General features: G+C 37.1%; 1 protein-coding gene across 2 annotated transcripts; it reads right to left on the reverse strand.

Annotated features, from left to right (window-relative positions):
* Positions 1 to 860: 860 nt before the first annotated feature.
* LOC115918009 (fibropellin-1-like) lies at positions 861 to 26464 on the reverse strand. 2 transcript variants are annotated; one of them, XM_030999121.1, is made up of 29 exons: positions 26221 to 26464; positions 22105 to 22218; positions 21081 to 21245; positions 20351 to 20536; positions 19830 to 19943; positions 19219 to 19332; positions 18538 to 18651; positions 17924 to 18037; positions 17232 to 17345; positions 16604 to 16717; positions 15705 to 15818; positions 15210 to 15323; positions 12509 to 12622; positions 11938 to 12051; positions 10679 to 10792; positions 10164 to 10277; positions 9659 to 9772; positions 8979 to 9092; positions 8491 to 8604; positions 7820 to 7933; positions 7212 to 7325; positions 6665 to 6778; positions 5422 to 5535; positions 4917 to 5030; positions 4400 to 4513; positions 4041 to 4154; positions 3211 to 3339; positions 2592 to 2790; positions 861 to 1506 (listed from the first exon to the last, which is right to left on the reverse strand). In XM_030999121.1, the coding sequence occupies exons 1-29, from the start codon at positions 26279 to 26281 to the stop codon at positions 1446 to 1448; spliced, it is 3423 nt and encodes a 1140-aa protein (XP_030854981.1). In that variant the 5' UTR covers positions 26282 to 26464; the 3' UTR covers positions 861 to 1445. The 2 variants fall into 2 exon arrangements, with proteins under 2 accessions (XP_030854981.1, XP_011684229.2); XM_011685927.2 differs by lacking the exons at positions 11938 to 12051; positions 12509 to 12622 and having other exon boundaries at positions 864 to 1506; positions 26221 to 26463.
* Positions 26465 to 26547: the final 83 nt, after the last annotated feature.

Raw genomic sequence — 26547 nt, forward strand, 5'->3', positions numbered from 1 at the left:
CTCTCCCAGAATAAAAAATCATGGAAAAGAGTAACATATATAGCGGAAGAAAAAACATGTCAAAAATATTGCTATTTCCAGAAAACTAACAAGTTTTAAACTGCCAAAAAAACTTAGTATTAGCATGAAGAAATTGGATTAGGCCTACATTATCATTGGCTGCTCACATAAAGGCCATTATTGCCACATACTACACATAGCATTTGCGGCTTTCATGCGGGCAGCAGACGATATAATGTTTTTGAGGCTTCAGTTAGCTTTAAATATTTGTAAAACAAAAAAAAAAATCAATAAGGGGGGGGGGTGGATTAAACATTTATGCAGAACGCTTTCATAAGGAGACAAGTTATAATATCGTCATGAAATACAAATCAAGTCGGCTTATACGCCATTTTTACTTCATTACCTTTTCTATATAACTCGGGGATAAGGAGAGTAGGATGGGTCCTATCCACGTCTCTCTTCCTCTCTCTCTCTCTCTCTCTCTGCCCTCGCTCTCTTCATCTCCCCTCTCTCTCCTCTCTCTCTTCATCTCCCTCTCTCTCTTCATCTCCCCTCTCTCTCTCTCTCATCTCCCATCCCTCTCTCTCTCTTCATCTCCTCTCTCTCCCCTCTCTCTCTTCATCTCCCCTCTCTCCCCTCTCTCTCTTCATCTCCCCTCTCTCTCTTCATCTCCCATCTCTCTCTCTCTTCATCTCCCATCTCTCTCTCTTCATCTCCCCTCTCTCTTCATCTCCCTCTACCTGGTATTATATTCACTGTTCATGTACATTATTCCAGTGTTTAGCTTTCAGGAAGGCTAAATCCAATTTACCATTCACATATCTTCCTATTTACACGAAAACTGATGAAATGTTTTAATATTTGGTCTTCGCAGCATTTTATTTTAAAAAACGAATGATAAAAAATGTTTAAAAACAAGGCAGTGCTTACAGTCAGACATATTCACATTTTGTTTCCAAGACCGTTAATTATTTAATACAAAATTTATTTGATCAATGATCCTATTAAAAACATGACGCATTAATACTATAAAAAGTGATATAATATGAAAAAACAAAAAGGTATTAATATATTGTATGATAAAACCAGGTTGGAATCAGAACAAGCTATACGAATAATGCGAATAACTAGGAGACTAAAATTTGAAGAAATACTGATTTGGTGAAATGTTTAACCGCCATGAATATGCTTGTTACTTATTCAATACTTCATAACATACATTTGTAAAACTTTTGTACAGCTATAATCTCAGGATAAAAATAGTTTTTCAATCTATGATAACTGCAAAACCGAGTATCTCATGTGACTCATTGACATTTGTTTAAAATACTTTAAAAAGTGCAAAGATTCGATAAAAGTTAGTACTAGTACTTTTTTCAAACAAATTTACAAGACGAGTACTAGATGTTATTCATGTTACAATATTAATGTAGTTAAATTGCCTATGCATCAGGCTGAGGTGCGATGCTCTGTTCATAACGCGTCCATTTGTCCTGGCCAACCCTACAGAATTCAAGATAAAAAGCGAAAATGAGGTTAAGTACTGATGTCACATATTTTTGATATTAAAACAAAAAGAAAATGGGAGTGAGGCTTTGCATATTTTTTATTTGCCCTTGTTAGGTATTGCACAGTATATAGGATTATGGGTGTTGCCGCATTTGGCTTCATTGTCAGTGTGTGGATGATATATTTCAGCCTTGACAATTCATCACTACACGTTTAACAGGTCAAATGGAATACTTGGAAATATTGACAATGAATCCAAAGGGTTATAAGTTCAGGGAGACAAAGATAGAGAGAGAGAGACATAGATAAGATAGAAAGGTGAAAGGGGCAGCCGAGAAAGGAAGGGAGAGAGAGAGAGAGAGAGAGAGAAAGAGAAAGAGAGAAACCGTCAGAGAGGGAGAGAGAAAGAGGAAGAGAGAAACCGTCACAGAGAGAGAGACATAGATAAGATAGAAAGGTGGAAGGGGCAGCCGAGGAAGGAAGGGGCAGCCGAGGAAGGAAGGGAGAGGGAGAGAGAGAGTGAGGAAGAGAGAAACCGTCAGAGAGAGAGAGAGAGAGAGAGACATAGATAAGATAGAAAGGTGGAAGGGGCAGCCGAGGAAGGAAGGGAGAGGGAGAGAGAGAGAGGAAGAGAGAAACCGTCAGAGAGAGTCAAAGAGAGGGAGAGTCATTCAGAGAGAGAGAGAGAGAGAGAGACAAAGATAAGATAGAAAGGTGGAAGGGGCAGCCGAGGAAGGAAGGGAGAGGGAGAGAGAGAGAGGAAGAGAGAAACCGTCAGAGAGAGTCAAAGAGAGGGAGAGTCATTCAGAGAGAGAGAGAGAGAGAGAGAGACATAGATACGATAGAAAGGTAGAAGGGGCAGCCGAGGAAGGAAGAGGTACTCAAATTTTCAATGTATTTTTAACATTTTGGTAATTAAGGATTGAAGGAAAGAATGATTTACTGACTAGTGAATGAATGAATCAATGTATGGATACATGAATTCATTCATGTATGAATGAATGAATGCATACGTGAAAGCACGAATAAATATATGAATATTGGAATGATTCGATGAAAGAATGAATGAATGTACTCACATGTTTGATTTCTTGATGTCCTGGCAGGTGCTGACCATGTTGGTGTTGATCCAGGTGGTGTAGAGAACCTCTTCACCGTCACATAGATGGCACTGACCGGTCCAACTGGTAGTAGACTGACCATTGTCACGGACCACCGTGAAACCGAAAGATGGGAAGTCATAGTTGTTGCTGGCGTAACCGACCACGACGGTTGGGGCTGAATAAAAAGTATTATCAAATAGCAATTGAATTAAAATACAAAGGAAAGGGTAATTTCATGCATGCATAAAGGTCAATAACAGTCTTTATCTCTCAATCGCTTTTATGATTTAATTGAAATCAGACTTTGATAGATAGGCCTACTAATATTTGTTTTGCATTTAACGTGTCGAGAGGTAAGCAGGTCAATGGCCATTCATAGTCCCAATCATGTATACTACCAATATGATGCGCGTGAGGATTCGCGGGGGGGGGGGGCAATAATCGGATACTGCCCCCTTGAAATCCAAGTAGCATTACTGGATTCCTTGCGTTCCAAATGACATTTATACATCATTTTTCAGCCCCCCCCCCCCCCCTTAAAAAAATCAAAACAAATCCTGGATCCGCCCCTGTGTACGATGGGATTTATATTTACCTGCGTATCCGAGGGCACGTTCATTGTAAGTCATGTAATCTCCAAGCATCATTCCTGTAGAGGTCTTGGTGATGGTGACCTGATCATTGCACTCGTTGTACCACATACCCTCCAAGTCGCAGAAACCAACTACGAGAGAAGAAAAACAAATCATGAATAACATTTACACATATATTTGGGCGACCGCCGATTCGCTCCTTATGACGATTAACCAATCTGTTTGGAGTGTCGGATGCCTATCTTTGCATTTATTACCCGGTTTATTCGTCCTTTCAAAGACATCACCCATGCAGGAAAGAATAATTCTTTTTTCTACATTTTGTCTAGTTATCTCTTTCTCTCTCTCTTTCTCAATAGTCCATAAGTAGAGAAAATCAATCAGAAATATTCCTAATTCTCCTGTTTACTCATTTTCCTCTTTCAAACCCGACATATATTTTCATTACTACCCTCCTCAAAATAATGTCGAAACCGTGCTCGACGACATTTATGGAGTAATTAGGCTCAATTTCTATTTATGATAGGGTCATATTCGTTTTGATTGGTCCAGTGCAACAATTCCAAAGTAGAGAGGTGCGAAAGCAAAAGTTAATTAAGTCTACTCTAATCATGGAGGCAATCATGGGCCCTATTTCATGCGTTAAGTGTTATAAGCTATTGAAATCGTGATTTGATAGGCTGGGAGAAAATTTGTCGTAGAAATTTAGCATTGGTTATTGATGAAACGGGGCCCGATTTCGGCAAATGACGCTGTATGTGCAACGGGCATTGTGGTTGTAATCGGTAAAGCGTTGGTTGTAACCTGAAATGTAATGTGTGATGATACATACCTTCCTCGCAGTTGACACCGATGTATCCTAGACGGCACTGACAGGTGTATCCAGCAATACCATCAATACATAGACCGCCGTTTTGGCATGGAAGACTAGCACACTCGTTGATGTCTGAAAGATTGAAAGAAAATCGATTTTTGTCGCACACATATGGAGCTCAGTGAGTACTCAAGGCGCCTAAAAGTACGACTATTACCAAAAATGCTTAAAACATTGAATGAAGTACTTCCTCAGTTAACCATTTATTTCAACTGGTTTGATCTCGATTAATATTTGCTATGGGCGGCAGGAAGGTTATTATTTCATCTATTGTGTAAAATTAGGATAACCAAATAAAGCAGGCTAGGGCTACTTACCAATTTCACAGTTTTGTCCAGCATATCCTGGTACGCATTCGCAGACGTAGTCGGCTCCAACGTTTACGCACGTGGCGCCATTCTGGCATGGCATACTCCTGCATGCATCAAGTGCTATACAACATAGAACAAACAAATCGTAATCAACAAACATCCGCATAACACTCGCCTTTAGAAATATATCATGTAAAGTTATCAATTGCATAATGCAAGATCTGTTTTTGTGTGGGGGGGGGGGGGGGTGGTACAGAAAGTGTCAAATTACATTTTACAAAAGACATTATGAGGCCGATGTGTCAACTAAACTTTCAAGCCATGTAGCTGCTACTTGACGAGAATATATACATGGTAGGCAAGGCATTTTTTTAAACATAATTGCAGAAGGATGTCATTTAGATGGATGGCAGATACCAATAAAGCCTATTTAAAAATAAAATCAGGAAATAGACTTCCATGTCTGACATGGTCAGAGAGTCTTTCACAAGTCTTCTTGTGCATTTGGGAAGTGTATACTTACAGATTTCACAATAAGTTCCAGAGTAGTTGGGAGGGCACTGGCAGACGAAACCATTGACTCCATCCACACAGATACCTCCATTTAGACAGGGGTCGCTAGCACACTCGTCGATGTCTAAGGAAACAATAAACAAATGAATGTAACTGAATTATAAAGGTTCATAAGCTGTCGTTCGGGGGAGGAAGGGAGTAACATCTGCAATTTTAATATTCAACATTGCGTTATGCTTCATGGTTGGATAATTTAGTAAAACTAGCTGTTTGAAGCAATATCTTCAAAATTTAGTGTTTCAAGGAATCCGTAAAATAAAGTCTATTGTAGTTCATTAGGTTTTCAAATGATGTCCGAATATAAGATTTCACAAGAGACAATGATGAAGATTAAATTATTATTATTATTTTTAATTAAGACGTGGTTAAACTGCATTTTGCCAAGTCTGCTCGACTTGTATAGAAGAGTACGGGTCTGTAAGTTTAATGACGATTCATGATTATCAGTAACTTACTAGTCTCGCAGTTGCTTCCGGTGAATCCTGGCACACAGGCACAGATATATCCGTTAATGGTATCAGTACACACACCACCATTCTGGCAAGGGGCACTGGCACACTCGTCAATATCTGAAGAAAAAAACGAAAATAAAACAGATGAGTAAATTCCCGTCCAATTCTACGTAAGAAGGCGATTCCGTGCAATAGATCCCTACGGCATATGTCTCTTTTACCCAAATATATTTCACCCTAAAATGAGGATTCTCTTAATATGACCATTAAATAATTGTACTTTCTGGTACCACTGCCGATAAACAAGAGATTTTCTTCATTCATGGATGAAATGTATATGTCATATGGGACATGTTGGACGTAATCGCCCCCAAATTTTCCATATGAAATAAAAATCCCATTGTCAGTTTGTTATTAAAACATTCGACGGGGAATAAAGTTAGAGCGCATTGTTATGGACGATCAAGTTATTTGTTTTGTTTTAATGGGCAAATGCATGGGAAGACGTAGTGACTTGCGTTAAACAAAAAATTACAATGGTACAGACAAGTCACAATTGTTTAGTAAAAATTACAAGTAGAGGAAATGATTTTTGTCGTTATAATTCAAAGCGTATATCAAAAATGCATGTGAAATTCAGACTGGTTGAAGGGATTAACGTTTTGATACCCTTGTGGAACCTCAATAGGAATAGCACAGTGATATGCTGGATATATCTAACTTTAAAAAGTTGTATTGGAATCTGTAGCTTGTCGGGTTTGTCTTGAATTTTTCTGAATTTTCTTAGTTTGTTATTTAAGTACATGCTCCGCAATTGCGAATTAGTATTGACCAGTAATTACTGGTCGTGCCGATTTTGAAGGACGAACAAGGCAAAAACGAAAAACAAAGTTACAAACAAAGACGCGGCACATGACGAAATGGCAAACATAAAATGGACATGCAACGTGACAAATAACGACAGTGTTATCTCTTTGCGCACAGAAATGAGAAGCAAGATGGTTTAACAATGAGGGCGCCCTTAAACATCTACCTTCGCTCTCACAAGCATAAATCACACGTGCAAATGATATGCAACACATTTCCCAACAATCGTGCTTATTCAGACATCCGTCATTTTCTCGCTACGCATCCAGTCAACTATATCCAGACAATTTCTGCTTATGATTGTATTGTATTGTATTTTAATCTTACTGAAATGTAGGAAAAAACTGTATAGCTCTAGGTTTTAGAGGAAATACATTACCAGTCTCGCAAATAACCCCAGTGTAGCCAGCTACACACTGACAGGTGTATCCGTTAACCATTTCAATGCACTCTCCTCCGTTCAAACAAGGCATGGAAGCACATTCGTCGATTTCTGGAAGAGGAGAAATTAGGAAATGTTCATATACCACTGTTTTACGAGTTGAAGTCCTTGAACACTTCTGAAAATAATTTTAAAGATTAATCAATTACCTTTAGAATCAGCAGCATTTCAAGAAGGTCACTGCCTTTTTTGCTAATCTTTCATGAAGTAGTTACATTCTAATTCCTGGACTTTACTGTTTATTCTAGATGTAAACAAATTGATTTTCAAGGCGGAACCTCGTCAACTAAAAGACACATTAAATTTGAATCAGTACTTTATTTGAATGATCACCGATTCACAATTTCTTTTTGATATCAATTCAAATCAATAATTACTGTTCGATTACAATAAATGATTTTGCTCATTATTTTCTCTTACAAGCTATATCTTTAAGAGGAAAACCTTTTTTGAATATTTTTTGAGTAATGGCCAGATTTCTTACCAGTTTCACAGTTATCGCCAGTGTAGCCTGGTGCACAATTACACACGTAACCATTAACTCCATCAACACACACTCCGCCATTTTGACAAGGGGCAGAAGCACATTCGTCGATATCTATAAATAGAAAGACAAGAAACAAAAGACCCTTTAGTTAATGTAGTTCAATTCATACTAGTTTCGCTCCAGAAACCCAGAGCATGTTTCACGAAACGGCCACAAGTTATTAGATATAATGATAATATGTTTCAATGGGCTGTCAGTGAACTTGTACTTTGCCAGTTTCCTGAAACAGTTCCCAGGTTACCAAAAGGATACATTTTCTATAATAAGTAATATGAAGTGTATCTCTCCCCCGTTAATATTCGTATGTGATGTACTTGGAAATGCGATACAACTTTGAAGAACGACAACGTTTCACTATATGCTATATCTTATTGCAGAACAATAATTTGTCTTCATATTTAATTGGTGATCGGAGATATTCGAAACCAGGACAGCTTGTGACAGCCTTAGAAAAAGAAAATAAATACAAGTATTTTGCATTCGAAGAGATTGGGATTAAATTGCTAGAGTAATTGAGATAGAAATGTAAAGGTGACGAAGCTTACTGATTTGGCATCTGACACCAGTGTAGCCAGCAGCGCAAACGCACTCGTACGAGTCAACTCGGTCGATACACTGTCCTCCGTTTAGACATGGGCTGCTTGCACACTCGTCAATTTCTGAGGGTAAAAGTTGGAAAGATGATACGAGTTGTATTAAAAAAATATATCAAACTCAAATGAATTTAAGATGTATTATATGCCTTATTAATTGTCTGGTATGTGTGGAATATTTGTGCATATATTGTTGTATTTTATAACTTGATGTTTTTTTTTATACAGCATTTCTTCACATGGGAAAATACGAAACGGGAAATCTCTACATTGACGACACAAAAGCACTAAAGACTAATGTTTTTGTAGGCTGCTCAGTGGTGCAAAAGTCAGAAGAGTGTGTGCAGGAGATACTTTGTTCAAAGTAAAAGATTAGACATTAACCCGCATCTATACAAAATATACAAATAGTATACACGGTAATGTTTTCACGTGTATATTATTCATACTAATCATTGGCCCCCAAAGAAATCTTGATTGTAGAGTATGTTATGGCTGTCCTATGTTGGGATGATATTACAGGAGAATTCAGAGAATATCCCTTAGTGTCTTCCATGCTAAAGAAAAGAAAAGATTTGTTGTTGAATGAATGTTGTTTTTTGTTTTTGCTGCAGTAGACTTACCGGTGTCGCAATGAATACCAGTGAAACCAGGCAGACAGAAGCAGACGTAGCTATTGACCTGGTCAACACAGAGACCACCATTCATGCATGGAGAGCTTGCACACTCGTCCGTGTCTGCATGAGGAAAAAAACACACAATCAGTTTCAACTTAGTAGAATGAACATAATTAATGAAAGCATTATGTAACTATTTAGGTATTCTAATAATCTTCTTGGATTCGTTCTTATCTAATCTTTAATTCTACTTAATCCCAACAAATATCCACCTGGGCAACGCTGTATTTATCATGATATAGATATATCAAAGGCTTCAAGATTACTTGACACTTTTCAATGCACAAAGCAATCATTCCATCAATCGGTCCATATTGTTTCGTGCAAATTTGCATGTGTGTCGAGCAAGCGATTGTGCAGCGAGGCGAAAAAACAAAAACAAGTTGAACAAGATAGACAACAAGGACAGAGTTATAGAACAAGATAGTACTTACTGATTTCACAATTGGTTCCCTCCCATCCGGGTAAGCAAGTACATACAAATCCATTCACTACATCCATACAAGCTCCACCATTCAAACATGGGGCAGATGCACACTCATCACGATCTGAAAAAAGAGAACAATTTATAATTTTTCTTCATAATATGAATTAACAGATTTGATGTGGAATCAATTTGCAGATAATTTTATTTCTCGAATATCCATATGGGGTGTAAACGCTAAAAGCTCAATTCAATATCAGACTCTCTGATAACACACTTTACATGTAATATTTGCAAATTTAAACAGAACGATCTTATTTCTAAATTGAAAATGGTAAAGGTTTTTCTGGACATATGAAATGCATTCAAGAAAACCGTTTACGATAAAACCCATTCATATTGTTTACAAGCTCTAATGGCTGCTATTGACATGAATATGTTTGTATATCGAGGGGTCAGAAAAGTTGGTTTATGTGTCACTGAGCACTTGGGCCTTTAGGAGTTTAGTCTATGTTTCACTAGCCATTGACTTCAATGGCTAGTTGGGTAGAGTTAATTTTTTGTTGTTTCCTGTAAAGCCCAAATTTTCTGAACATTTTGACATCAAATGCGCATTTTGGCAAAATATGGAGTTGCATCTTTGTGTCACTGAACCCGATAAGTGGTTTTCCCCAAGGACTGTACAATTACCTGTTTCACAGTTGACACCGAAGTATCCTGGTGCGCACACGCACACGTATCCATTGACTTGATCGTTACAAGTACCTCCATTCAGACAAGGAAATGAGGCACATTCGTTAATATCTGGAACGAGATGGTAGAACAAAACAACAGTTATATTCCAAACTATTCTTGCAAGATGAACGAAAATGAAGGCATTACGTTTGGCGACTGGGTTTATGGGGTAAATGGTTAACCATGACGTTGGCAACCCAGTATCCTTTGGGTTATTTGTATTGATGCCTTGAAATGTAGTATGACCCTACGCACGTTTGGATACTATCAAACGTTAATTATGTAAATCAATACGCTATAACATGTTAATCACATGTGTTAATTTCATTGAAGGTGATTTCTAGCAAGTCTAACTTACTATTTTTCAGTTCAATTTAGAACTTAGAGCCAGTCTCTCGGAAGGCATTGACTTTACAAAACCTGAAGATTAGCTTATAGCTCTGACGTAATTAATTCTTACCTGTTTCGCAGAGGACTCCCGTGTATCCTGGAACACAGGTGCACACGTATCCATTAACCTGGTCTGTACACGTGGCTCCGTTTTGACATGGGAATGAAGCACATTCGTCGGTGTCTAGAAAAATAAAACAGAACATTAGAAAATTACCATGGGTATTCAAAAACCAACGTTTTGGAAAGCCTCCACATTATTCGACAGATTTTATTGAATTTAGTTGGTAAATAACTTTAAGAAATGCTCAAAGCAAATTCGCAATATTCAAATTTGATGTTTTAATTATCAATGCAATATTACCCCAAAATAATATTTAACTTAAATAATTAATGATATGTGAGGAAAAGATTCTACAATATATAGGGCTTTTTGTTTTAATGCAAAACTATGGGAACTTTCTAGCACACAGTTGGAATAATTGATTCATGGCAGTTTATATTGACAGCTAGGGCAACTAAACTACGTGAGTGTGAACAATTTTTAAACAACTTTTCTTGTTCAAGAAGATTTCCAGTCCTTACCTGTCTCGCAATTAGTTCCCTCGAAGCCTGCTGCGCATGTGCAGATGTACCCGTTCACTAGGTCCGTGCAAACACCACCATTCAGACAAGGCATGCTAGCACACTCGTTGATATCTAAGGGTAAAACCAAGAAAGGATGTAAATATTTAAAAAAAAACTTGAAATCACTCATTGTCTAATTACTGATGACACGAGGAATGGAATAGTATGACAGCTATCGTGCAAAGAGTGGTTGTGATTGTAAATGGTTTTGCAAACAAAAAGACGTTTAACGCACGAATAAGACAGGATCAAGTGAATGTAAGGTTATAAAATGCAGACATAGAGGGTTATGATCACGTAAACTTAATTCGGGTCATACTAAAGTTGGGTTAGTATTGGCATCGAGATGCGTTCTTGAAGCAAATAGAGTTTTACCACAGGTCACTTTCAAATAATTGGGGAATTTGAATGATCAAACAAAAAATAATTGATAACGGTCGATATAATCTCAATAGAGTTTGTAAAAAAAAAAAAAAAAAAAAAAAATCCACTGGTCATGACACCTCAAACGTAGCAATATTTGGTCTAATGCAAGCTCTATAACTTAATTGTAAAGCGCTTTGATATAAATGTCTTATGAAAAGCGTTATATAAGTAAAAGTTATTATTATTATTATTATACTATAATCACATATGTTCATGTGGTCGGCAATATTCGACATAGTAGCTTGTCTTGCATGCACAAAGAGCATTGGGCAGCGTAGCTAAGAATTTGCTGAAGCGTGCTCGCTGACGTGGAACATATGCCGTTAATGAGGGACATCCTTGCCCCCCCCCCCAAAAAAAAATAGTCCCTCTCCATGTGATATGGTTAGTTTGTTAGCATATAAGTGCTTGACAACAAATCAAAACATTCACGGACAAATTTTTGTTTTTAAAGGAAAAAACAGATTATAGTCACTGCAAGCATTCACACAGTCACATGATCACTCGTCAAGAAATCAAAACAATCGGCCATCTTGATCATAACTCATGCCATTTAATTGGGTCTATAGTCCGGTATAGCAATTATTTTAGTCATTTAATTGCACTATCTGGTGTGTCCCGTCTCTATGTGAAACTAAAGGGAAGATCAAACACACGGAAGACACATCACACTAACTTCCAACGTTATCAAGAAATTGCTAATAATGTTTCAATAAAAAGCGTGGATATCAATTAAAAATAAAATCATAAATTTTAAGCTGAAATGTCCCTTTATCATGTCACTGTGCTACCTGTTTCACAGCGCACTCCTGTGAACCCTTGCACGCATACACAGGTGTACGAAGCGATTCCTTCCACACACGCTCCGCCATTTAAACACGGATTCGATGCACATTCGTCCGTGTCTGAAAGAAAGTACCGGAAATGAAATTCATTTTATTTATACTCTTTATGGAGATCTCTTAGGGTATCTTTCTCATATGAAAACTACTGAAGACGATGAGGACGATAGCCGTTTTCCTAGGTTTGAATACAGGTTATAAAATAAATTACAATGGCAAAACCATTATGGACATACAGATGTACAAGAATTCGGGCAGCTGAACGCATTAACTAATATTTTTGAAGCAATTAGCAAAGAAAGTAATAGGGTTTTGTTTAAATGATCGAATAATTTCGTTAACAAATAAAAGCACTTGCTTGTACAGGACACAAGACATGTGTATTCATCTTAATCGCCTAGACGTACGGTTTGTACATTTTTTCATTACCATTTTTGTTTTTATTTTTGAACAAGTTTTTATAATAACGCTCCCCTTAACAAAAAAAAAAAGGGGGGGGGGGGAGGATGACCTAACTCACCGATTTCACAACGTGTCCCCTCGAATCCAGGTGGACAGATACATTCATATCCAGCTTGAAGATCAATGCAAGTCGCACCATTAAGACAAGGATTGGAAAGGCATTCATCGGTCACTGTGCACAGAAATGCATACAAACGGATTATTAATAATTAAACGTGTGTTTCTACAGCAAAAACATAGAAAATGTCTTCTTTTTTGTGAGCGATAGTAAGAAAAGGGAGTTGAGCAAAGCGCATGTATATGCATTCTAGATTTCAGAAAATGATGAATATTTTGCCACGTCATTGAAGCGAGAGATTGAGAAGTCTTTTCTACATATGATTGCTCTAAAATATGCGAACACTCGATGAAATATGATTGTCTAATCTGCTGAAATCATGCAAACTAACTGTTTTCACGATGATCAATGATACTGAAAAGATATGCGTATGTAAGAGAAAAGAAAAAAAAATAAGAACTATAATCATGAGGAAAAAAATCCACACAAATTATTTGCCCAAGGTTGAAATGCACATCATACGTCATGACTGTACAAAGTCCTTGCTGAACGAAATTCATCACAGCATTTGCCCTAATAAAGCTGCTGCTCAACATTAAAATATATTCTAAAGAATCCAGCTTTAAACGAAACGAAAATTCATCAGGTCATATATACTTGAATGGATATTCCAAGTAATATCTTACCACGTTCACAATTAACTCCTTCGAAGCCGGAAGTAGCTATTTAAGTCCGCCACACAGATTGCACCGTTCTGGCATTGGTTGGAATAACAGCTCTCCAGTTCTATGTGTAGAACAGTGCGCAATTTCAATGTCTTGGTTTCAATGAATATTTACATGTAGATCAACATCCGATTATCATTTCATAAAATACTATCATAGCACCAAGGCTCCATCCTGTAAAGCGCCAAATGTTTTTTTTTTATTGGCAAATATTGTCCATTAATTGATATCCTTTAGCTAGCTTAAACAATCTCATTCAAATTTTGCAAAAAGAAATATATTGAAACCAATGCTAAAAAAAAACAAATAGTAAGACAATGCTAACGCTAAAGCCGAGATGAAAAAGTATCGTATCCTTATTTGAATAAATGGGGCTGCAGATAGAGCTTCGGAAGATTTTCAAAGAACTGGTTTTACATCAGTACACTTTAAGAACTGTTTAAATGTACTAATTTTGGCCCATCATTATTAAATTCTCATTACCAGGACCCGGTCTAACAAAAGTTGCGATTGATCCAAATCAATCGGAAATTTGTGTATATAGATGAGATTGATATTATTCGAAAAATAAGTTGCGATTAATAAGACTGAGCCCAGGGCTATATATATATATATATATAAGCCACCATTAATGATAAAGTTTTGTTGGCAAGAATATGATATATTTCTTCGTGTCGAAGTATATTCATGGTTATTTACAGGTTGAAAACTGTCTATACCAAGAGATATCGTCCACAATACATGAATGCATATATCAAAGAAGCGCATTGAATGAAATAAAGGGGAGGGGAGTACCTTTTCAAAGTTTGCCATCACCCTGCCTGCTTTATAGACGACACCTCCAGAAACCAAGGGGGTAGAAGAATTGGGCTCTGAATATATTCCCTGCTTAATACCAAAATTGGCTTGGAAAAAATGTTGGTTATATAGAGACAGTTCAAATCCATTACCTTATATTAAGTAAATAGAATGGTTCCATGGTTATAGATGCAAAGTTTCTCTATAAAGTGTTTCGTTGAACTCTGTACCTAACCAATATATTCAGAATTTGTATTACGTCTGGCAATTATTTTCCTAGATATTTTACTACCATAAAACAAGTCACACCACGCCATGCAAATGCACACCAAACCATACACCCATCATACCTACAAAACAGGCACACTGTCACTGTTTCACAACCACTCAAAACACTCGCACGTTCAAGCTCACACCTGTGTGCGCCCATATACACTGGTGAGGTGGGGGAACAGAGATGGCACAGAGTACCACTGTGAAGTCTACGCATGGTGATGTTAGAAGAGTGAAATTAACACCGCATACAGGGGAACTTTATACAGTGTAACTCCTTGAAAGACATTACAAATTCATGTCGAAGTGCGGAATCAATTTCTACTGTGTTCCTCACTTGGACGAAAATGCGACAACATCGTAGGAGTTATACAGATAGAAAACAGATAATATAATTGTCGTAAGAAAGAAAGCATATCTGCAAACTACGATGACGAAAACTATACCAGCTACGGTGTTATAGCATATGGGTAGATTAGAAAGATGTTAGCAACGAATTAGCTACAAGACCAAATACAAGTGAAGAAAATGGGTTAATGAATGGGTTTATTATATAAACAGGACATGCAAATGGGTACACTTAATAATCTTGCAATCAAAGAAACATTTTTAAAATATCAGTTCGATCATATTTGTAGGCCTACTGCAGCCGGATATAATTCTCGCTTTTGGAAATTTATTTATAGCCAAAATCTTTGGTGAGCTGTGAAATTCCTCTTTTGCTGAAATAATGTTCTTTCTTGTAGGAGAGCAGGTAAACTGAACATGTTTTAGTTCAGATCACTCAATAACATCCAGTATAATGAATATACTGTATGGCATTTAATTTCGAGATCAGACACTTTCTTTGTATGTTCCTCAACCGAGAAACGAATACGAAGCTATGTATTATCTGTGTACGTTACCGGTTTCACAAAGGACTCCTGTGTAGCCAGCAGAGCAGGTGCAGACGAACCCGTTTACACCATCAACGCAGACAGCTCCGTTCTGGCAGGGACGGCTGGCGCATTCGTCAATATCTAGTGATGAAATGGAATTCAGAGGATAAGCAATGTGTTCTCGGTAACAATACATTTGATGCGACTTTCTTTTTAATTGTCCACACGGTTCTTACAGTTCACATGAGTTTGCTTTATGATATGCTTCAATTAAAATATGCAACGTATGATTTACATACCTAAAAGTAAGTTCCCTTTTTTCTTTATCTTGAAACACGGATCCATACATGTACATAAACTTATGCATGTAGTTACTAGAGGTGGTTCATCTAAGATGCATGAATTCACAAACAATTGTCTCTGTCATTGGTTGCTTTTGAATGTGTTAACTAAGACTCTATCCATACACCACAAAGAATAATTCAATAGAGCTCGCTGGAGCAAAAGAAAAACCAGACTTACTGTTCTCGCAGTTGAGTCCGTCAAATCCAGGAGCGCAGATGCAGACGTATCCGTTGACTCCATCCACACAGTCACCTCCATTTTGGCAGGGGGCGCTTGCGCACTCGTCGATGTCTGTGAGATGAGAATGTTGAACATTAAGAAAAGAGTGGTTTTAGATCCATAAAAAAGGCAGCATTGTGGAAACAGACCATGACAAAAATAATAAAAGTAGTAATGATAATACTAATGATAAAGATACCAATAATATTAGATGATGCTTGTGCATACCAATCATATTGATAATAGTGTATGCAATTTGTAAGGCGCCGGATCTACTTGAAATCAAATGGTCAAGGCGCGCTTGTGAAACAAAACAAGACATCAAATTAAAAGCATCTGCATTATAAACAAATGAACAGAAGATAGAACATACAAAAATGACAAAACAATTGATTACATGCCGAATAAAGCAAATACGTTTTAAGATTACTTTTTAAACACACATTTCAACACCATGTGTGAACACACCTAATATGAGGTATACACTGGTCATGAGGGACTTTTAGATTTGCACGACGAGAACGTGGACTGCCATCCTTTTAAGGCAATGAAACGTCCTTTTAAGACACTGCTTGGCACTGCCAGTGCCTTAATAGGACGTCACATTACCTTAAAATGATGTCACACGTGGAAGTCCACGTTCTCGTCGTGCAAATCTAAAAGTCCCTAATATTGTCGATAGTATGACCACATGGTGTTGAATATCGTGTCAAATAGTACGAGTCATGTAATTATAAACCAGAATATATCGAATGCATAACATGAAGGGGGGAAAGGATCCTTTCTCAAGTCTTATCCGTTCTGACGCATATAGTACACGCATTTCTTTTTTGAAACAAAAATGTGTCAAAGGTTACCAGTTTCGCAATGGGTTCCGGTGTATCCAGGTTGACAGTCACACATGTATCCGTTCACACCGTCAATGCACACACCTCCGTTCTGGCAAGGAGCGCTAGCACACTCGTCAATGTCTGCAGGGAGAGAAAAGAGGTACAGAGCATTAGCGTGTAGTAATGACTGGGACAGATTTAGAGATATGAAATGATGGAGCATATTTCCTTACAGAGGTTTCATGAAGAAAGAAATATCGGGAGGGAAAATGATGTTATTACCATATAGTTGTGAGATAAGCCCTAATTATTTGAGGCGATGTAGAATAAGTGGTATGAGTTTTCTTCTGATATTTTAACGATTTATTTAACTACTAAAGATGATATCTCTTGTTTAGATTATGTTCTATTTGATGCAATATTTAATTGATAATTACATGAATAATTTTCCAGATATATGAATGTCTGTAGGTGTAATCATTATTCATCTCTATTTAATCTTTACAAAAAAACTGAGGACCTTTTTGCGGTAATCCTAGAGTTTCTGAATGACTAAATACACTTTTATGTATCGACACTGTCAATAATGTTCTGTTGGGGGTTAGGTGACAAAATATAAATCTCAAAGATGTTCGAGCAGGCTCTCGATACTTACTGTCAGCGCAGGTAGGGCCGGTCCAGCCGGGGGCACAGACACACATGTAGGCGTTGACAAGATCCACACAGGTTCCACCATTTAAACAAGGGATGCTAGAGCATTCATCATCATCTGGTAAAATGCAAAATAATAACAAGGATTTAAGGTCAATTCCTACTCGAGCTCGGCCCTAAACGAACCATCAATAGCCATGCATATTAACATTGAAAGATCACCTACTCGCCACTTCATATGACGAGCATATTTCTCAACTAACCGGTGATTAAAGAAATCCTCACCCCAAAGAAAATAAGTGGGTATTCAGAAAAATGAGATGTATTCCTGCCCTTTGATCAGATATCAGGCTATGATTGTCTAATCCGCTATGAAACAGTCTAGAGTGTATTTTGCTGTTGTAACATTCAGTGCACATGATATTAAACATGCCAGCTATGGCTAACGTCTGACAAAACCGTGGTGATGTAATTTATTTTTGCCTTTTTGTCGGTCTAGTTTCGGTATGACAATGCATTACATATTATCAATTCACAATGTTTGAAAGCCGATTTTCTTTTTTTTTCTTTTTTTTTTGTAATTATTTTTAAAATACTAAATTTGCAGTTCCATCTATCAGAATGTAGGATTAGCTTTCAAGAAATCTAGATAAATCTAACCCTAACCCTAACCTATCCCTGTTGGGGTATACTTACTGTTTTCACAGTTATCTCCGGAGAAGCCGAGAGGACATGAGCAGGTGTATCCATTGATGCCATCAATACAGATACCACCATTCTGACAAGGGGCACTTGCACATTCATCAATGTCTAGAAAGGAAGAAAGAATTTTCATGAAATATTTGCATCTATTCGTAGATTTTATAATAGGATATCATTCAAAAATATGAAAGGTGATTACATCTGGGAAAAGTAAAGATTATACCCCAATTTTGACTAACAAAACGTGGAAAATTATATGAAGTCTATAACATGCCCTTATTATTTGCGATGTTTAGTTACAAATCATTATTGATACTATGTACTCGTTCATAGTTAATGTCCTTGTTAACTCTCTAAACATGGCAATTAGTCGTTATGTAACTTGAATAATACGGTAATCTAAATTGTTCTCCTGCAAATATTGTCTCCCTTCATAGCAGTATTGAAATAAGATAAGGAGCTCAAAGCCTTTTGGAAGTTATAATTCATGAAACTCTTTAAAAGCTACAATTTGTATAATCACACATCGCCCTAGAATAGACACCTATATACGGTTAGTTGTCGCCGTAAAATTTCCGGGATTAGATGAGAGAAATGATTTTACTTACTGACTTCACATCGTACGCCAGTGAAGCCGGCTAAACAGGTACACTCAAACATGTTAACGCCATCAACACAGATGCCTCCGTTAAGACAAGGGCTGCTTGCACACTCATTGATATCTGCAATTAAAAAGTTATCCATTATAAATTGATTGGACTCGCACATAAGTTTCTTTATCGTATTGAAAATCATTGAAATGAAATTAGTCTTTTATTCCCATGACGATGCCATACATATAATCTGATATATAGTTATGATTATGTTATAACAAGTGAGTGCCCTCGTGGCTCAAAACAGATGATATATCCACTGTCCTTCCATGGATACTATAACGATGTGGTCGAAAAATGTTTTCAGCCGCTAGATAGAGTGAACACTAAGCCCAAACACTACCAAGTATAGGTCCTGTAGCTAAATGTATACTGCTTCCTATTCTTATTTAAGTCGATTCCCAAGTTCCCAAGCACATATACAAAGGATTGTATGAAACTTAATATTGCACCGTAAGGTGAGTCTAGAATCTGGCATTGGCGGGAAAAGGGGAGCGGGAAAGAATGACAACGTGGTACATGTACTTTACATGAGGTTTACTCTGAAAAAGCTTCAGAATGTCTTTAGTCGCTGCTTTTCTTCGATTGTACAGTTACCAATCATCTCTAGATTGTAGGAAGACACCGTTGACTTACTGTTTTCACATTCATCTCCGTCGAATCCTGGGACGCAGTTACAGACATAGCCGTTGACTCCATCGACACAGGCGCCACCATTCTGACAGGGATCACTGGCACATTCGTCAATATCTGCAAGGTTAAGGGTCACAGGTTTAACGAGTCCATTTCATCGTGTTTTTTCTTCATTAATCATGGAGGGGAAGAATTCATTCTCATATAACAGCCTTGATATCGTAACTACAATAATTCAATTTTAAATAGTCATTGAACGAGCTTGGAATCTAAATTTAATTTGTTCAATAGATCATTTTTAATTAGCATTTGAATTGGTAGTTTACCTCGTTATCCTGTTATACATTATTGTATTTTTAAAGTTTAGATTGCGAATCCCATATATTAGTTGTTATCAGTTGGACAAAAAAATATGCTAGAATTGAATGCCATTAGGCATAGCAGGTGAATTGAATAGTTACCTGTAGCAGTTCAGGAGAGAAATATGCATGAAGTGAATTGCAGTACCCTAGTAAACGTGGCTCATATTCATTATACCTCACCAAGCCTATGTGTCAACTAAGTACCTACAGCCCATGAAAAGGTTTTATGAATATGGACCAATTGGTGCTTACCGATTTCGCAGTTTCTACCCGTGAATCCTGGAGGGCAGGTACAAGCATAATCATTCACGAGGTCAGTACAGGCAGCGCCATTCTGACAAAGGTTGGGATCACAATCGTCTCCATCTATACAAATGATGGATAAATTCATTCATTAGTCAAAAATATGTTACTAAAAAATAGATCATTCTTAAATTATCATGTTCTGTCCCTTTCATATTCATTTTTTTTTTTTTTGGGGGGGGGATAAATTTACAAAACCTTATAAAAAAATCTTTAGATTAAAGGCCATCTGTACTAATTTGGCTAGGAGGGATTAGACAACCCAGGGTGGTCACTGACAGGTGGCTATCAACTCAGCTCTCGATTAACATAAGAAATAGAGGATCATGGGGGACCAATGGTCACCGATTAGGCATTGTGTTCTATATAGAGGGAGCAAGTAGCTTCAAGTAGTACAGTGGAGCTTTAAAATGGACCCGATAGTATTTTTAAGAGAATTTTTGTTTTATACAAACATATTAAGGTCTTACCTGATGAGAATGTAATTCTGAATCCCCTGTTGACGATATTACGATCAGTACTGAAGATGAACCAAGCCTGATCGCCCTGGACAGTGAAAGGAGCTGGGATGATGTCGTCTTGTGTCAGGTTACCTTCGAACGAACCGAGGGCCTGGTTGAAGTCTGCCTCTGGCCCAATACCATACTCGACAACGTCTATACAAAAAAAAAGAGACATGTGGTGATTTTAAAACGTGGTGAAACAAGTGATGTCTTTATGTTATGCAGTGACGTCATGAGGACCCATTTTTATTATATATAATTTTCAATATTACAAGTTACGTGTAAAATAATTCGTAAATGTATATAAGGGAAACAAAAACTATATCCAAGGAAATGGCAATTTATCACAATGTGTAGGCCTAACTATTTTGACTTATAGACCCTGGTGAGAAAAATAAGTACATTGCATCCATATTGACGATTAATACAAATGCACGAGGTAATACAAGAGACTAAAGGGGTCACCCCGCTGCCCGAATATGAGTTGACGGTTGCCCGATTATTGCTAATTATTGCTATACCGCTTCATAATAATCATGGGACGACAGCCCCTGCCCCCTTTGCTTACCTCGTACCCCAACGATCGTAGCATACATAGATACAGAATGAACATTATAGTAGCGCCATCGGGATTCAATATCGACTTTATTCACGAGTTCTACTGCAAGATACCAATGATATTCGTTGAGTTAATTACCTTTGAAGACCTCAGTCATGAAGTCTTCGATTGTGAAAGTGATGCTGCGAGCCTTGGTGATACGAACAAGATAAAGACAATCGGCACGGTTGTTGTACATGGCCGGGTAGTTAGGTGAATCGATCATACCGTTGGCATCGAAGACATTGTATCCGCAGTTTGAACCTGGTGTGTAGAATAAGTGATAGCAACAGTGATATTAAATTTCATGTATTAATTCTTAGCCTAAGTTACTTGGGCTTAGTATTTCGTTATTTCGGGTTACTTTGTCATCTATTTCTTAAAGAAAATGCAATCAAAATAATGACAACTACACCTAACAGATTATACAATCTTGTAGTAATAACTTACGATGCCGATTTTGTAATATAGTTTTAAAAGAAAAATCAGCAACAGTCCCATAATCGAGAGTCTAGATGTAGTTATAACTAAGGTTTTAAGAGAGCAAGTCCAATGTATCTGGTATGGTGTACCATACGATACCAAGTATTTAGGTATGCAAAATTGCCATGTCACTGTCAGAATATTGGGTCCGATCCGGGCCTTTTAGTAAGGATATAAACTAAATGCATGGCCCTCACTATGAAAATGACGGACAAAGAAAGAGGACAAAATATACAGCTCCTCACTCTACCCTCAACAAATGCTGTGGTAGACAAAAGAACACCCCTTCACTGCTATTATCATGTAAAAATGTGTAGAACAGGTGAATATGCATGTGACACCTGTTCTACACATTTTTTACATAATAGCAGGGAAGGGATGTTCCTTTGTCTACCTGAGGAACTGTATATTTTGTCCTCTTTCTTTGTCCGTTATATTCATAGTGCCCGTTTCATTAAGCGTTACCAATAAAACGTAAAAGTAAAATATAAAAGCTACCGGAAATAATTACGTTTGATCGGCCGAGATTAATGTGTTATAGGATTTTGGCATGAGTTGTTGACAGGTAGTTTATGACACGGAGCCCAGATTAGATACCGGAATCTTAGATGCGGTTGGAATTGCTTTAAAAGGTTCTTACCTGTGAAACGGTCGCAGTTTTGTCCATCGTATCCCATGGGACACTGGCAGATATACGACCCTTCACCCTCCTGACAGGTTGATCCATTTTCACAGGGATCGCTGTCACATTCACCTGAAAAAGAAAACACAAGAGAGAGAGAGAGAGATGTGGAGAGGTAGGTAAAGAAAGAGTAAATACAATTGCTGAATCTGCCTCGAATCTAGTACAAGTGGCACTTAAGAATAATTATATAATACAAATTGAATAAATAGGCTAGTATGTGAATGATTACTATAAAGGGAATAAATGGCTCGTAATTCCTTTTCCACAAAAACTTGGTTTTAAAGTAGTGAGATAATCATGCCCTTTGATGATTCAGCCCTTGCGGGTATACTATGTAATGACAAGCCTTCGGTTAAAGGGCACGCCTTTGTATTCTGGTTTCTTTATATTCAAGCACAATGGATTCCTGCGTTATATGGTATGTGTGAAGATCAGAGAGAATGCGTCCTTCCAGTGATTACGTAACTCCAAGAATTTCAATTGGAAATGAGATAACGACCCCACCCTGTATTTGGGCAGAATGAAAGGAAGAATTCATCCTAGTTTCTGTCGCGAATATATTGGTGATGCAACGATAAGTTAGTATTTTGTATGTCCATAATATCTGCTGAAAGGTAGCAATCATAATTTTTTCTCCGTCGTTTCATTTTCCTCCTGATAATTGAAGTGTAAAAAGTTGTCTATTTGCATGGTATATTGCGATGCTTTATCCAGAAAAATATGTACATCACTGTTGGTGTTATGCTGTAGTCATATCTTTACAAACAAAACAAAATTTGCAAATTATTGTTCCAACAATGAAATATTCAATATAACAGAAATAAACAAATAATCACATCAATCTCCCTAAATTGACAAAACGGGTGGATGTATGTTATAAAAACTGGATGGTTTTGTAATCCAATTATACAACGGATTTTTGTTTTACCTCTAGCTTGCCTCCACAGGAAGCGAGATGGTCAAGACCAGTATTGGAAACGCCCCAATTTCAAAAAATGAAATGGAAGCTCTCATTACCAATCATGTGAAAGAATATGTTTTGACTAAAACATGATAAAAAATTTGCCGGGAAACTAATTCATAAATTTGGTAAATTTGTTTCTCCCATGGTCTGTGAGAGATATAGGGTAGTCCCATATACATCTTTCTGTGTATAGTGCTTGTAACTTTACGAAGAATGGGCCAAATTTCTTATCATTTTGATGATTCCAGAACCTTGCAGATGCTAGATGCTGGATGATCAACCTTTATTGATCGATTCCACAACGTTTCTTTCACAATGCAATCGCATGACCATAACTGGTATTATGTTCAAAATTAAATAACTATTTAATGATTTTTTTTTTAAAATTGTATTAAGTTGTCCCTACTTTGTATTGGCCTTAATATGGATGTATATTTATCTGTAATTATATATGTTTAGCTCATCTTTAGTATAGCTAGGATATTGCATTGTGCAATAAATAAATCAATTCATTGCTAATGCCAGTAACCTTTCACATATAGATCTATTATTTACCACAATAAGAGCACAGAGACCCGTGTCCTGAAGAATTTCTTACGGAGTTAAAAGTAAACAGTGTGCAATGTTAGTTTTAGAAGCAATATTGACAGATTTTCTTAAAATGCTGTCATGACCCAACTTGAGTCGAGAAACATTTCTAAAACTAAGTAGCAACAGTAGCAGTCTTCAAGAATGCCCCATTTTCACAAGACTCTCACTCTCGTATCTCAAAGACGATTATAAAGTTTGCATTTGGGATCCCAATTTTATTTTATTTGCGTGTGAATATCCGGTTACCGTAGCGTATTCCGTGGCATAGTAGACCCCAAAGAAATGCTTTTCATTCGTGCAATGTTCACGTTCTTCGTTATAAAGTTGGAGTTTACTGTTAGTTTAATGCATTGACATCTTACATCTACATATTCAAATAGTCGTTACTTCTATTAAACACACCTTCGCAAGCAAACTAATAGGGTCAAATGGGCGTGGCTGTTTTGACACCAAACCTGTCATAAGGTGTGGGATCAATAAGAAATGGTGTACGTGTAACCTATAATATTTATCAGAACTACATTTATTGTCCATGTACTCTGTATTTCAATTTATATTTATTTATAGTTCAGTTCATTCATGTACACTCAAGAGCCTTGAGCATTTTTTGAGAAATGAATATGGCGATTTACTTTACTTTTATTTCGTCTTAAATAGGCTACCGGTGGAGATCGTTACTGCCTATCTGTTAAAGCCTTCCAAAACAGACAAGTAGACATCCATTGAGGAAAAATACTATCCATATAAATTATGACCATGAAGGATACTAACGTGAATACACTCTCCACACACACCTTGCCATTCATAGAACTCTAGAAATTGATAGATGACTCAAATGACAATCACCGTCACCGGTCGATGAAGTAAAGTATTGTAAATAATTATTCACAAAAATACTACACTTAAGCATTTTTAGTGCCATATGGTTTTTATATGCATTCACGAATACATTAAATGGGAAATGACCGATATACGGAATGCATTTGGACATTGATTAGGATTGATTATCCTTAAAGTATAAGATATGAGGTGTATCGACGGAGAATAAATCATTGATCGACGATCTGTATGTGTATACTGCATTTCACTATTCACATGTGGAAGTATAGTACCTTTTCTAGTACACCCGAGTGCACATTTAACGCTAATCTCGGACTTTCCCACTGCGATTCAAACGCACTCGGGTGAAGGGTGCCTTTTCTTGTTGCCTACTTGAATACATGTACACGCTTAATTGAAATAAAGCATACTGCCCAAACGTTCCTCTGCCTCTGGGCCCCGTCTTAAAGATATATATGGTTGCAATGATCCGAATCTATCGCAAGTCTGAAAATCAATCGCAAGTTTGCAGTCTCGTCTCTTATGTAAAAAGTTGCGATTGATATCAATCGAAAACAAGATGCGATTATTCGCAACTGTTTGTAAGACATGGTTTAACAAAATGGCGTCAAGTCTGGTTATGTCATACCGGTGACTGAAATTATGCAAAATGCACTTTTCGTTCTCGTGCCGAATGCATGTGTTGCGGTACTGTGCTCACAAGAACGGATAATATATTTGTTAGATGAAGGGATGTATTTGTCGTGTTTGTCATGTGCAAGCATCTAAATTTCATCTCTGCACATTTTTATAAATACATTTTGGTGTTAAAAATTCACCTCACTAAGATTTTTTAGAAGAGTTTGCAACTTTTAAATATATTTTTGCGTCAGCAGTTGTAAATAAAAGTTCCACAATCTGAATCTGGAACGTATTATAATCTGAGCCAAGAAGTGCAATCATAAAAGAGGGTGTTTTTAAGATACGGGTGTATGGATGTCCATGAAGAATATTGATGAATAACCACATTGGTTTAAGCGGTACTGGTACTATTGAATAAAATGTCAATTGAAGGTCAATTTCGGAGTATAACAACAGTAAGCACAAGCAAACACATCTCAGACACGAGAGAAATCGGAGAAGTTGAAACCATAACAAATAAGTTTGATCGTTTGTCATTTTGGGGGTCTCGTGGCGATTTAACAAATTAAGATTTAAAGTACATGTATTAAGATTTAAAGTGAAATCTACAAGTTAGGTTTATAAGGCTAAACAGATGCATTTAAAAGATACAAATCTAAATGTCCCTCTTTTGTGGACTTACCTGTTTAATTGGGAAGTTATACATGCTTATGTAAGAATATCCATTAATGGACAGAAGTAATTAACGTGTTGTTAATCGATTTTTTTTTCAATAATTGAAATTCAACGTAGACTTAACGTCATAGCCTTGGATTGTCAGAATCTTGAATATTTCATAAGGAATCTCTCAACCCAATTTCCACGAAAAGTATGGTTTCAATAATGAGTCACACGTTTTCTTCTAATAGATAAATTCATGAAAAGTTGATGCATTCATCAGGGTGTACTCCTTTAATTTCTGAAGTTCACATTTTAAGCGACACGTTGCTATGTCAGGCGGAATGCGTTATTTATATTACAAAAACACGCAAACGCAACGGCGGCCATAATCTTACCTTGCCCGTATGTAACAGCTATCACGCTGAGAAGTAATACAGCTAGTAACCACGTCCTCATTTTGAAGCGTTCTTTTCCAGCGAAGAAAACAAAAGTCACTGGTAAGGAGCGTGATGGATGAGGAAACCGGCACCTGAACAATGTCCAACAAACGAACCTGCTTCAAGCGCTGTAGTCCACAATATACCAAGGACTCTTACGTATAACAACTTCCCCAAGCAGCGAGTGAGGTGATTTTGGCGTTGGCAAAGGTTTTATATCGCTCCACCCTTTTCTTTGGTTTGACATGCTTCAGTAACCGAGCACATTGGAAGAGCTAGAACGAC

The sequence above is a fragment of the Strongylocentrotus purpuratus genome, unplaced genomic scaffold, assembly GCF_000002235.5.
Source record: "Strongylocentrotus purpuratus isolate Spur 01 unplaced genomic scaffold, Spur_5.0 spur5_contig_861, whole genome shotgun sequence".
Classification (NCBI taxonomy): domain Eukaryota; kingdom Metazoa; phylum Echinodermata; class Echinoidea; order Camarodonta; family Strongylocentrotidae; genus Strongylocentrotus; species Strongylocentrotus purpuratus.

Excerpts from the sequence above, each read along its gene's own strand:
- LOC115918009 (XM_030999121.1), bottom strand. The coding sequence starts at position 26,281 with ATGAGGACGTGGTTACTAGCTGTATTACTTCTCAGCGTGATAGCTGTT. Across the intron at positions 15,819-16,603 it reads CGGAACCCATTGCGAAACTG|ACATCGACGAGTGCGCAAGC; the intron begins GTAACCTTTGAC and ends CTCATCTCACAG. Across the intron at positions 10,278-10,678 it reads GGGAACTAATTGCGAGACAG|ACACCGACGAATGTGCTTCA; the intron begins GTAAGGACTGGA and ends TTATTTTTCTAG.